Source organism: Genypterus blacodes, unplaced genomic scaffold (genome assembly GCF_046128005.1).
Source record: "Genypterus blacodes isolate CSIRO-AG114 ecotype Tasmania unplaced genomic scaffold, CSIRO-AGI_Gbla_v1 ptg000015l_1, whole genome shotgun sequence".
In the NCBI taxonomy this organism is placed as follows: Eukaryota; Metazoa; Chordata; class Actinopteri; order Ophidiiformes; family Ophidiidae; genus Genypterus; species Genypterus blacodes.
In genome coordinates this window covers 6,207,501-6,220,000 of record NW_027466829.1, presented here as the reverse complement: position 1 = coordinate 6,220,000, position 12,500 = coordinate 6,207,501, and the positions used below count along the sequence as shown (strand labels likewise).

The window sequence follows — 12,500 nt, the reverse complement described above, 5'->3', positions numbered from 1 at the left end:
TCTGTAGGTCTCTAATGGACCCTTATGGATCAATGAACACGTGTTAGAGCCTCTAAAGCTCAAGTTAAAGTTTGGTTACATAGTGATGTGTTGACCTCTGACCTTTGACCCTGAACCCTCTGTATGTTGTCATGGATCTCTATCCTATAGTGACTCTGTCTTTGTCCTGTAGTGTAAAGACTCCCGCAGTGTGACGACTTCATTTAAATACAGCAGAGTGGAGCAGCGACTTTAAAAGACGCATTTTGGTTTTTCGCAAAAACGATCAACAATGCAGTAAAACAGTAAAGCACATGAAAAGATGACAACACAAAGCGACAAGTTTAGGCATGGATGCAGGACTATGGACCTGTATGTCATCAGAACACGCTCATCATGTCTTCATCCCCTTTACACCATGCAGCTCTATAAGGTTTAATCAGCGTGACATGGGGTCGACCTTGGTGGGGTTAGAGTGGGCGTGGCCATAGCTGATGTCTCATCTCAGGGCTGTGAACTGTGGGCCAGGAAGTCAGAACCTTAAACCCAAATGAGTCCAGATGAAAACGTCTCTGCAGGATTTACAGAATCTGTTATTAAACAGTAAATCCTCCTCTCTCCTCACAGGGCAACATCCAGCTGGACTACAGAGGTCAGAGGTCAGAGGTCTGACTAACAATCGGCTCAGCCTTTAGGATCCTGTAGTAGATCTAATGTGACAGGATCCAGGCCATCTGTAGAGACCTGGAAGGACTTGGAAAATCTTTTTAGATTAAAGGCTGCATTTGTTTTGATGCTGCAGTTTTATCTGTCTCTCTGCCTCTCTGCCTCTCTGCCTCTCTGCCTCTCTGCCTCTCTGTCTCTCTGCCTCTCTGCCTCTCTGTCTCTCTGTCTCTCTGTCTCTCTGCCTCTCTGCCTCTCTGCCTCTCTGCCTCTCTGCCTCTCTGTCTCTCTGCCTCTCTGTCTCTCTGTCTCTCTGCCTCTCTGCCTCTCTGCCTCTCTGCCTCTCTGCCTCTCTGTCTCTCTGCCTCTCTGTCTCTCTGTCTCTCTGCCTCTCTGTCTCTCTGTCTCTCTGCCTCTCTGCCTCTCTGCCTCTCTGCCTCTCCGTCTCTCCGCCTCTCCGTCTCTCCGTCTCTCCGTCTCTCCGCCTCTCCGCCTCTCCGTCTCTCCGTCTCTCCGTCTCTCCGCCTCTCCGTCTCTCTGTCTCTCTGCCTCTCTGTCTCTCTGCCTCTCTGTCTCTCTGTCTCTCTGCCTCTCTGCCTCTCTGCCTCTCCGCCTCTCCGTCTCTCCGCCTCTCCGTCTCTCCGTCTCTCCGTCTCTCTGCCTCTCTGCCTCTCTGCCTCTCTGCCTCTCTGCCTCTCTGTCTCTCTGCCTCTCTGCCTCTCTGCCTCTCTGCCTCTCTGCCTCTCTGTCTCTCTGTCTCTCTGCCTCTCTGTCTCTCTGTCTCTCTGTCTCTCTGTCTCTCTGTCTCTCTCTCTCTGCATTGAAGTTGTTGGGCCTGAAGGCTTCCTGATCTTCGTGCCAATGCAACAAAAGAGCGACCTTGGTGCAGAGTGAGGCCGCACGTGGAGTGACGACAAAAAGGGACAGGAATTAGATTTTAAGAAAAGAAGAATCCGGCGCTGTGTCTGCAGGACTGAGCCAGGTGCTTCAGGTCTGAGTGAGGGGGGAAGAGAACGTTAGGGATTGAGGGCAAAAATAAAAAGCTGTAAAAGTCCAGCAGACTAAGCTGTTTGGAGACGTTTTTAATCTGTACATACGGAGCGCTGCACTTAATCCTGCTGGCAGAGTTGTGCTCTTTACGGCCTCGTGACTGGAACGCCATTAATCCCTGAAGCAGCTGGGAAATGAGCAGGTCTGTTCATGAAGGGGAGGGGGGCGGCTTCACACTCATGACACCAACATGCAGACTACACTGTGATCACACCTCTGCTCTGCCACTCACGCCATCCTGCCTGAGATGTTGGTAAACACAGAGCCCAAGTCGGGCTACATGGTTGGATGGCAGCGTTGCTATGGATGGAGCGTGTACATGAGACATGATGCACGCGTTCCGTCTCCTCTCACGTGTTTATCCTCAACACCGTCCTTTTCTTGAGTTCCTGTATGTCTGACGTGTTTAACTGCTACTACAGCTTTGGCTAACTGTTAGCTACCTTTCTTATTGTCCAGGTTGGATGTTGGGTTAAACTGGGAGGAAAGTGAGACAGTCGCCTGCAAGACATGAAGAAGCTGGACGAGGCCGGACGAAAGCAGGTGGAGGCACTAACAGGTGGGCACTAAGACACACCGGTGTGATCGAGTCAGTGCTTTACAGGGGAAGTTACAAGTCGGTTTCAAAGTACGGACCGAAGCCAGAGATCTGCTGCTGGTGGAGAGCCTCTGCAGATGATTTGAAGATTGAAAATGTATTTCTATACTCCCGTCACTGATGTAGCTGTATGTCTCTGTGTCTCTCTCAGTCTGTGCAGGCCTGTCCAGTCTGGTACTGGTTCTGATGAGTCTGCTGGGGTCAGTACATGGCTGTCCTGGTGTCTGCAGTTGCTATGGTAACACCACTGACTGCTCTGCCACCGGCCTGCTGTCCCTGATGCCCATTCTGGCTCTGCTAAACCAAGACACTCGGACCCTTCGCCTCCCGCAGAACAACCTCTCGTCCCTGGGCAGGACAGATCTGTCCAACCTGAGCGGCCTGGAGTTGCTGGACCTTTCCCAGAATCTCCTGTCCTCTCTGCAGCCCGGAGCGTTCTCAGGCCTCAGCAGTCTACGCTGGCTCAACCTCTCCACTAACTACCTCGGACTACACATGTCCACCTCTGACCGCGGCAACAGCACTGAGACCATGCAGGGCCTGAATGAAAGCCAGGGGAGCGTTGGCCTGAGGAAGGAGGTTTTCATGGGACTGTGGCAGCTCAGGGGGCTGGACCTGTCCTCTAATAGACTGCCCTGGCTTCCTAAAGGCCTTCTAAATGGGCTTCAGGGGCTCTCCTGGTTGTCCCTGGCTGGGAACAGGTTGACGGCTCTGGACAGAGTCACCTTCGAGCCCCTGGTGGGGCTTCATCAGCTCCAGCTGGCTGGAAACCCCTGGGAGTGTGACTGCAAACTGAGGAACTTCAAACACTGGCTGGAGTGGCTGGTTTACAGGGGTGAGCCACGGGGCCATTGAAGCTCACTCATAAAGCATGACCTATATGTCCTAATGTGTGTTAAGTGCAAACATGATGCCACCCTTTATACTCAGATCTTAACACTACTGTTTCTTCATGCTCTGTGCCTTAACATGTAACAGTGACCCATATCTGATCCACGTGGCTGCGTGATACGACTGCTGCCACTCTTACTGTTAAAGTCTTTTACTTGCTTACTTAATTTGGCGTTGGCACTGTAGCAGTGTACTAAATCAGACTAATCAATCTCTGCTCTGCAAGCAAAGCAGAGACCTGTAAGAATAAAAGGTCATCATGTGAGTCTGTGCCTCATCTTTTCTTTCTCTGCTGCTCTCTGCTGTTTGCTTTCATCTCTGTTTTTTTTTGCTGTCGCCCTGTTTTCCAGACGGGCAGGTAGATGCGATGCAGTGCAGCCTGCCAGGGGATTTGAAGGGCAGAGACATCCGCAGCGTACCAGCAGAGATGTTCAGCTACTGCCTGCAGAGCCTGAACAAAGAGGGTTCGGGTCAAACTACTCGACCTCCCTGCCCGGCCGGGCGGATCAGCAGCAACGAGGAGTGTGTCCGCCAGCGCTACCGGCCTGTCAGCGTCCGCCGGGCGTATGGCACGCAAATAGTGGCCGGTGTGGTGTGCGGTACAGTGTGTGTCATGATGGTGGTGGCGGCGACATACGGCTGCATCTACGCCTCGCTGATGGCGCGGTACCAGAAGGAGATGAGGAGCCGGGGTCAGCCGCTGATGGCCGAGAACGAGGCTGAGACCGACATGGAGGACGGGCCGATGTCGCCCCTGACCTCACCGGAGACGCTGCCTCCAAAAGAGGCGTGTGACATCGTCCACGGTTATCGGATCAGCAGCTTCTGACACACATCCTTCCAGAACGTTCAGACTGCTGCTCCTCTGCTCTCATCACTGAGGAGAGGAACCCTGCAGCTCTCTGATTGTGCTGAGGAGGTTTGGATGAGGACTGATTGCACAGCTAATGGACCAGACTAAACTCAGAGAGAGTCCAATGCTGCAGCACTTCTTTTAATGTATGGATGCTTTGTGAGTTGTTATTCCCCATGCTGCACAGCGCTGCATCTCTCAGCCAGCTTTTAAACTTCTCTCCAGCTGCTGTTTGGCACTTCTGCACCTTGGCTAACTTTCCTTCATCTGTGTGACCGTTTCCTCTTTAGAAAACCTTAAAGTACCTTCTCTCCATCCGTCATTGCATCCCAGCCCAGTAAGCACAAACTTCACAAGTACCATGTGTGTGAATGTGCTGTGATGTGTTTGCAGCTCTGCAGATCCATTCAAACTGTTTGTAGTGAGTGTGTTTGGTTTGAAGGCTGCTGTAGTCTCTGCTACCATCTAGTGGTAAGCTAGTGTGATCACAGGACCAGTAGGCTGCTCACTAGTGTGCAGTCATGAAGTCAAGTCCCCTCCTTTTACTCATCAGTGTCGTACAATTTTCTTATCCCTGACATCTCCACATGTAGACGTGTGAAATTCTGTCTGGATAAGAAACTTTAAACCACATCAGCTCCTTTAAGCTTCAGTCACTGAGGTGAACAGGTTTCACTCCTAGAATAGATCAGTGCTGCCACCTAGAGGCCGAGCTTTGAGCTAGACAGCTTCCAACATGTATATTACTCACATGTGACTTCCTTATGTGTGTGTGTGTTTATGTTGGTTTGTCCATATTTTCTGTCAGAAGCACATGAAGTTTTATTAGAAACTGAGGACTGTTTACCAAGCAGAGGATAATAAAGTTTATTTATCTAACATGTTCCTATCCTAAGTGTCTCCTTCAAATCATCTAATGATGCCATTTAAAGCCGTGTTACACTGTCACTGGGACATACATACGTCCAAAACAAAACTTCCAAAACAGCATTGGTTTGTAAAAGGTTAAGGGTTCTTGATCTCTTGGAGTAAACGTTGGTGTTGGCGGTGTGACGGTGTGACGGTGTAACTTACCCCCAGCCATGGCGGTTTTGCCTTCAGACGTCACCGTCACTGCTGTGGTTGCTATGACGTACTTCACACCTACAGGGATGATTAAAGGGACAGCTGGTGACTTTTGAACACTCTATATTAAATTTACTAATATCCTAAAATGTGTATGTTTGTCTCATGTGATCGGGTCAATTGTTCAGTTCATCAGGACCGTTTCATGAGATGAAGGAGACAGACCTTTATCGTTGATGGGGTAATAGTAGAATCTTCCAGGTGTGTTTTCCACAGCTAGGCGGTACCACAGTGGAAAGTGATCGATGGTGAACAGGTTGTCCTTATCGGTCGCAGTCAGGAACCTTCTATAGAGTGGAAGGTTGTTTAAGTTTACTGGGAAATTCAGTGTCTTAACCTGTGAAGAAGTGTCTGGATCATCAAAAAATGATAGAGAACATGTAAAGAAGTGGAGCAAAGGGAGCTGTGCAGCAGAGGAGCTGCTGGAGAACAAAAGAGGAGATGAAGAGGAACTATTGGGCCCACGGCCTATAGTTACTATGGTAACTCTCTATTAGAGACCAAACATGAGACACACTGGAGCCCTGAGATGATGAAGAGCTGCTCCATGTTTACTGCTCATCTTCATCACTAAACTTACTCACCAACATCGTTTCATGCAAACACCTACAAATTATATTTTAACCTTTTAAAAAATGTGCTTATGTGTTGAATAAAGCTGGACAGGGAAACACAACTATGATCGCTGTTTCCTGTTTACATTTCATCATTTTGGTCCATGATTGACTGATTGATGGAAGAGATCAGATAGATCTATGATAGATTCATGGTCTTTGAGGTCTTTTAAATCTTACTTTGCAACTCTGGTTTCCGTCCCTGCATAACGCATAATCCTCATCAGGCCGGATCGAGTGCCGAGGAAGGCCGTCTCCATCCCCAGCTCCACCCTGCTCAACACACACACACACACACACACACACACACACACATTACATTTAAGTGCTTTTCAAAACACATTTATACTTGAGTACAATATGAGATTAGAGTATTGAAACACTTCAGATGAGTAACAGTAGTTGTAGTAAACATGGATACCCGTCACCGTCGTTGAGCATCAGAGCGTTCCAGTAGGCCTCGAGCGGAGCTGTCACCACTGCGTCAAACAGGGTTTGCTGCAGCAGCACCTCATCACCTAGGCAACAGACAAGGTCACCCAAAGGTCACTCACAGGATAAATAGGACCTTTGTCTCAACATTTTTCAGCTCGGTATCACAAACTCACACTCCAGGTCCGGCTCTTTCCCGTTCAGGTAGCGGACGGCGGCCTGCATCTGAGTGTATTTGCGGTGGTCGGGGTCGATATCAAGCTCACAGTACGTCCTGAGGAAACACAAGGGTTAACCCAGGATGAAGAAACACTGACACATGACAGCAAAGATGTACTATCTTCTTTTCTGAGTTTAATGTCAGTTTAAGTCTTTTCAGAAATTCTTGCTAAAGGGTTCCCGGGCGGCAGGTTTGTGACTTGATGATGTGTTCATGTTCTCACACTCACCACTCTGAGGCGATGGTGAGGTCAGGAGAGGTCAGGTCATGCAGCCCTGCACAGAGCAAAACACATAAATGAGGATAAGGATATTGAGACAAATGTTCTCGCAGTGCATTGTGGGAAAAACTACCTTCCTCCACAGAGACGGTTCCCATAATGACCAGCTGTCCGTGACCTTTGGTCAGCGCCATCCCAAAGCTGCAGAGACAGGGAGAGAGCTGTGACACACTGCCCTCTTGTGGACACAACATTTAAATACAACTGGAAGAACACACACACACACACGCACACACACATACACTAACAGAGAGTAACATACACACAAATTCACACACGTAACAAAGAGAAATGTGCGCAAACGCACCTGAAGGGCGTCTCGTCGATGTTTGTGTAGTAATAGTCATTGACCAGGTACAGAGGTCGTTTCTGTAGGTGAAGATGAAGATGTGGAAGAATGAAATCTTCCAGTTATTCTCACAAACATAAGGTAAACATATGAGCTTAAGCCCCCCAGCTGTGTGTCATCTTCACAGAGGCTGGTTTCTTATCATTTCATGTGATTATCTCAAACATGGTGAAGTGACCTATGACCCCTCACCCCTTTATCCACAGAGGCTCTGACGCTGAGGCTCATGCTGCCCGTCTCTCCTTTCACCATGGCCGTCCTCAGCTGTTTGGGAGTAAAACAACAGCTTCAACACAAACCATAATCACTTCATACTGTTTATGTTGAGCTGCTTCAACCTGCTGGTGAAACAATTCTGGAAGTTGCTATCAAAATTTTAAAATGTGGTGAAAATAGTCATGTTAGTTATTAGTTCTCAGAATATTCAAGATTTAAAGAATGAAGAGTTGAAGTTGTGTCGGTGAGGTCATCAGAAGCTCCTCAGCTGTGAAAGGAGATGGTGACACTCTGCACTTTTGCTGCTTTGACTCTTTTTCATCATTGTGTGTATGTGTGTGTGTGTGTGGTTACCGTCTCCTCCGTGTCCTCCCACTCCACCTCAGACAGATCCACGCTGTTGTAGTTCGGCTTGGGCTTGAGTTTCTTCCCGTCTTTGTACTGGAACACAGAGAAGCTTTGTTATCTGACAGAAGTATGAAGCTGCCGAGCTGCTGCAGGTCTCTGGGGCTAAAATGTGCTTTTCATGTTCACTTGTCAGCTGAACACACCAAAGGTCGAAGGTCAGGGTGAGCCAGGATGTATCCGTTGTTGGTGATGAGGAAGGTGTAGCCGTGAGCTCCCAGCTGAGGAGGAAGAGGAAAGGCTCGTTGTCTCGTTTGTGACAGACTTGACTTTTCTATGTAAACAAAACAGGAGCTCACCATGTATCTGGGAGCCAGACGCACAACCTCCATCAGGGGGATGTCAGTGCCGACCACGCCCAGCAGGATCCCATGGGACAGCTGGAGAGACGGGCGGCAAGGCTTATTAAAACCTCACAATCTGTTAAAGTCTGGAGTTCAGTTTAAATCAATCAATCATTCGTGGTTCCAAGTGGAGGGGCGCCACCAGCAGGTCAAATCAATGCTTTAGTTTCTGCTACATGAGTGCAACAGCCAGAAAAACTTTCCACCAACCGTCTCCTTCTTCTTGCTGAACACGGGCATGGCCACAGACGTCATCAGCAGGAGACTCTGAGCTTTGGTGTTGAAGAGCTGACAGACAGGGAACAAGAAGACATGTGTTGTTTGTTTACAGATAAACGTGAAGTGTCACCGTGACGACACACTTGTCAACAAACACCAATGAACCATGGGTGAGGTGGACAAAAGAACAGAAACAGCTGTACGGTGCGGAACTTCCAATAGCTGAGTGAACTGACGCAGCATCTGGATTTGTATTGGCTCTGCATGGAGGCTGGACGGACCACATCACTTTGATCAGGTGTGTGATATTGTAATGTGGTTATATAATTCCTGACGTACGACAGAAGAGGTGAACGCAGCGCGACACTTCTGTAGTTCTACCAGCGAATAACTGATACTAACACTACACTACTGTCCGCTTTACCTCTTTGGTGCTTGGAAGCTGCCAGAGTGATGGAGGGAAAGGCCAGGAGGATCATGGGTAAAATGAGCCGACAGATAGGGAGGAAGAAGACAGTCAGGTGAAGATGAAGGCATGAAGAGGATGATGACTGATTCATGTTCGCAGTTCAAACTGGTCAGTTTGTGCCCGTCAGTGTGCAACTGCTGCTCAGAGCCTTCTGATTGGTCGGCTCCCTCACCACAGTGTCCATGTAGGCTTCTGTCCAGATGATGTCATGGTCGTGGTTGATGACCATCGGTCGGCTGAGGACGTGCAGGTACTCCATGACGTTCTCCTGAACATCAGCCAGTGTGTTGATGTGTGTGTAGTAACCTGAGAAGAACACACGCGCACATACACACACACAGGCACACATACACACACACATACACACACAAAGATGTAGAATTGTAGAATATATACAACCATTAATATACACTAACACAAAAATCTAACATCTGTATACACACACACACACACACACACACACACACACACACACACACACACACACACACACACACACACTGCTGACCTTTGTTGTTGCAGGCGATCCACTTGCAGTTTTGGGCGAAGGTCATCTCTCTGCCAATCAGATACGTGAAAACTCGCACCTGAGGGACGAAGATCCTGTTTACACCTCGTATGAGCTCAACTCGTCTTGTTCTTATACACACAGGATATAACACACTGCATACACACACATCAGTATCAAATATCCCTCTGGTCGTTACGTTCTGTTGCATTCTGACCAACCAATAATAATGATAATAATAATAATCATAACAATGTTTTGTTTTCCCTTTTGTGTGTGTATGTGTGTGTGTGTGTGTGTGTGTGTGTGTTTTATGTACCCGGCGCTCCGGCCAGTTAAATTCCTCAAAGACAGACTGGAAGTCCTCCATGGCTCCGTCTGTGATCAGCATGATGGCCTGGTTACACATGCTGCCCTGCCCTTTCAGTCTGACCTGAACACACACACACACACACACACACACACACACACACACACTGTTTAGCTGTTACACACTATGCACATGCACGAGACGAGACGAGAACACGAGAGTTGACCTCTGATCCCTGCAAACGCCAAGGAAACAAACCTCGTTGAGGATTTTGAAAGCTTCCTTCATGGCGTATGTGATCTTTGCTTCACCTTTAACGTGAAGTTCTTCTACCAGGACTTTGAAATGCTGCAAGAGGGAAACAGAGAGGGAGAGAGAGACAGACGGAGAGAGAGAGAGAGAGAGAGAGAGAGAGAGAGAAAGAGAGAGAGAGACAGACAGACAGAGAGAAAGAGAGAGAGAGAGAGTGTACTTAGCTTGAAATACGAAGTTTGTCCTGATTGTGGCGCTACAGCATTGTGCAAACAGTACACTCTCACAGACACACAGACACACACACACACACACACACACACACACACACACACACACACACATGGGTTGCCCTGCTGGGGCTTTTGACGTTGCCATAAGAAGTAGGTCAACAGGTTAATCTCGATGACACTGCAGAGAGAGAGGGAGAGAGAGAGAGAGAGAGAGAGTGTGTGTGTGTGTGTGTGTGTGTGTGTGTGCAGGTAATGAACTTACCTCCCTGTTGTCCAGGTCGGCCTGAACCAGCGTGCCTTTGAAACATGGCTCCACGTAGCGAACGTAGTCTGTGTACTGCAGGAACACCATACAGACAAACATGTAGGATGAGCCAAAGACCCATGGAGCCAACACATGTGTGTGTTTGTGTATGTGTGTGTGTGTGTGTGTGTGTGTGTGTGTGTGTGTGCGCGTGTGTGTGTGTGTGTGCGCGTGTGTCTCACAGCGATGACGTTAACAAAGTCATTCTCTCCCAGTGTGTCCAGAATGGTGTTGATGGTGTGCTTGGCGATGGTCATCTTCAGCCCCTTCATGCTGCCGCTGATGTCCACCATGATGATGATGTCCTTAGGGGACGTGGCGGCCTGGATGTACCTGAGGACGCACAGCAGATCTGTCTGTTGACCCCAAAGTAAACAAACTACAAAGAGTATTTAATAGAGATTATTTAAGAGTATTTAATGAGTACTTTATCTAAATACTGTCTTTTTGTGAAAGTGACATCATTCTGAAGCTCCGCCCCCATACAGGGTCAGCAGACACATACGGCGCCAATGAGCCGCTAACAGCAGCTTAGCATCATTCAGGAGGATAAGAAGCTCAGCAAAGCACTCATCTGCACCTTACAGCAACACTCACATTAACTGTAAGAGACCAGGAGGAGACCAGGAAGAGACAGGGGGGAGACCAGGAGGAGAGCAGGAGGAGACAAGGGGGAGAGCAGGAGGAGAGCAGGAGGAGACCAGGGGGAGACCAGGAAGAGACAAGGGGGAGAGCAGGAGGAGACCAAGAGGAGACAAGGGGGAGACCAGGAGGAGACCAAGAGGAGACAAGGGGGAGACCAGGAGGAGACCAAGAGGAGACAAGGGGGAGACCAGGAGGAGAGCAGGAGGAGACAAGGGGGAGAGCAGGAGGAGACCAGGGGGAGACAAGGGGGAGACCAGGAGGAGAGCAGGAGGAGACAAGGGGGAGAGCAGGAGGAGAGCAGGAGGAGACCAGGGGGAGACCAGGAAGAGACAAGGGGGAGACCAGGAGGAGACCAAGAGGAGACAAGGGGGAGACCAGGAGGAGAGCAGGAGGAGACAAGGGGGAGAGCAGGAGGAGACCAGGGGGAGACCAGGAAGAGACAAGGGGGAGACCAGGAGGAGACCAGGGGGAGACCAGGGAGAGACCAGGAGAAGACCAGGGGGAGACCAGGAGGAGACCAGGGGGAGACCAGGGGGAGACCAGGAGGAGACCAGGAGGAGGAGCTTTGCTCGTGTGCTTTCTCTGCTCTCAATCACAAAATAAAAATAAAGTGTGTGTGTGTGTGTGTGTGTAGAGCACATGGCCTATACTAGCAGAGATATGAGTCACAGTTGTCTTCATGGATTCAAACAGGTCAGATCATGGATGAATGGTGCTGAATGTTCACGCCGATGTGCCTCCACCCAACATCAAACATCTCCCCCCTTCACCCAGCAAACTCACCAGTTTCTGTTCCTGCAGTCAAACGCAGCCACGCCGTTTGAGTCTGGAGTCCATTTAATACCTGAGGACCAAGAACACAATCAGTCTACTGCTACACACAGACACACACAACCTGTCAAGAAGACGGGACAGAGCTCTGGTATGTTATGATGCTGTGTGATGATGAGTATCGGAATAAGAGTTAGATGAGGTTTCCTGTGAAGTGTGAGCTGACCAGGATAGATTCTGAAGAAGCCGGTGGAGCTGCCGAAGAACTGCCAGGTGAGAGTCGGATCTTTCTGGAAGTTGCCAATGAAGACGTCGTTTAAAGCCTCAGAGTTGTAGATGGCGTTGAGGATGTTAGGATCTGTGGACAGAGGACAGGAAGTTATCAGGAGAACTGTGGAGGAGAAGACACAAAAGCCCACAAAATCAAAGATTCATCCATCACATCCTCTGTGTGTGTTCAGGTTGTGATTCCAGTCCTCTCGCTCTGTGCCGACCTTTGTTGTAGACGTTGGTAGGAACCTGGATGTCGCTCTGCAGTGTGTTGACCAGCAGGTTGTTGAAGTGTTCGTTCTCCTCCAGAGGAAATTCTCCTCCCAGGTCGGCATAGTTCCCGTCCTCATCCACTGTGTTGATCTTCATGGAGTTATAGTAATCAAACTGACGAAAGAAACATTAAGCTTTAGGAGTTAAGAGTCACAGTTTCATTCTATTGTCCATACATTTACACAAAATCTATCCATCCATCTATCCATCATCTATCTATCTATCTA

The 12,500-nt window shown here is 49.0% G+C and overlaps 2 protein-coding genes across 2 annotated transcripts in view; one reads left to right on the top strand and one right to left on the bottom strand.

Annotated features, from left to right (window-relative positions):
- The window catches only part of LOC143015696 (voltage-dependent calcium channel subunit alpha-2/delta-4-like), a 29,808-nt gene that overhangs the window by 7,965 nt on the left and 9,343 nt on the right, over positions 1-12,500 (bottom strand). Inside the window, exons 5-27 of the mRNA XM_076169752.1 lie at positions 12,225-12,387; positions 11,957-12,088; positions 11,743-11,803; positions 10,497-10,647; positions 10,273-10,347; positions 9,784-9,873; positions 9,535-9,648; positions 9,216-9,294; positions 8,880-9,013; positions 8,663-8,680; positions 8,230-8,307; positions 7,975-8,055; positions 7,822-7,896; positions 7,625-7,711; positions 7,247-7,318; positions 7,013-7,074; positions 6,779-6,846; positions 6,655-6,700; positions 6,382-6,479; positions 6,195-6,291; positions 5,954-6,046; positions 5,325-5,446; positions 5,109-5,177 (exon numbers count right to left, since the gene is read on the bottom strand). Coding sequence (XP_076025867.1) covers positions 5,109-5,177; positions 5,325-5,446; positions 5,954-6,046; positions 6,195-6,291; positions 6,382-6,479; positions 6,655-6,700; positions 6,779-6,846; positions 7,013-7,074; positions 7,247-7,318; positions 7,625-7,711; positions 7,822-7,896; positions 7,975-8,055; positions 8,230-8,307; positions 8,663-8,680; positions 8,880-9,013; positions 9,216-9,294; positions 9,535-9,648; positions 9,784-9,873; positions 10,273-10,347; positions 10,497-10,647; positions 11,743-11,803; positions 11,957-12,088; positions 12,225-12,387 — 2,065 coding nt within the window. The remainder of the gene's footprint in view (positions 1-5,108; positions 5,178-5,324; positions 5,447-5,953; positions 6,047-6,194; positions 6,292-6,381; positions 6,480-6,654; positions 6,701-6,778; positions 6,847-7,012; positions 7,075-7,246; positions 7,319-7,624; positions 7,712-7,821; positions 7,897-7,974; positions 8,056-8,229; positions 8,308-8,662; positions 8,681-8,879; positions 9,014-9,215; positions 9,295-9,534; positions 9,649-9,783; positions 9,874-10,272; positions 10,348-10,496; positions 10,648-11,742; positions 11,804-11,956; positions 12,089-12,224; positions 12,388-12,500) is intronic.
- Positions 2,203-4,010, top strand: LOC143015713 (uncharacterized). Its single transcript, XM_076169774.1, has 3 exons — positions 2,203-2,251; positions 2,442-3,125; positions 3,532-4,010. The coding sequence occupies exons 1-3, from the start codon at positions 2,203-2,205 to the stop codon at positions 4,008-4,010; spliced, it is 1,212 nt and encodes a 403-aa protein (XP_076025889.1).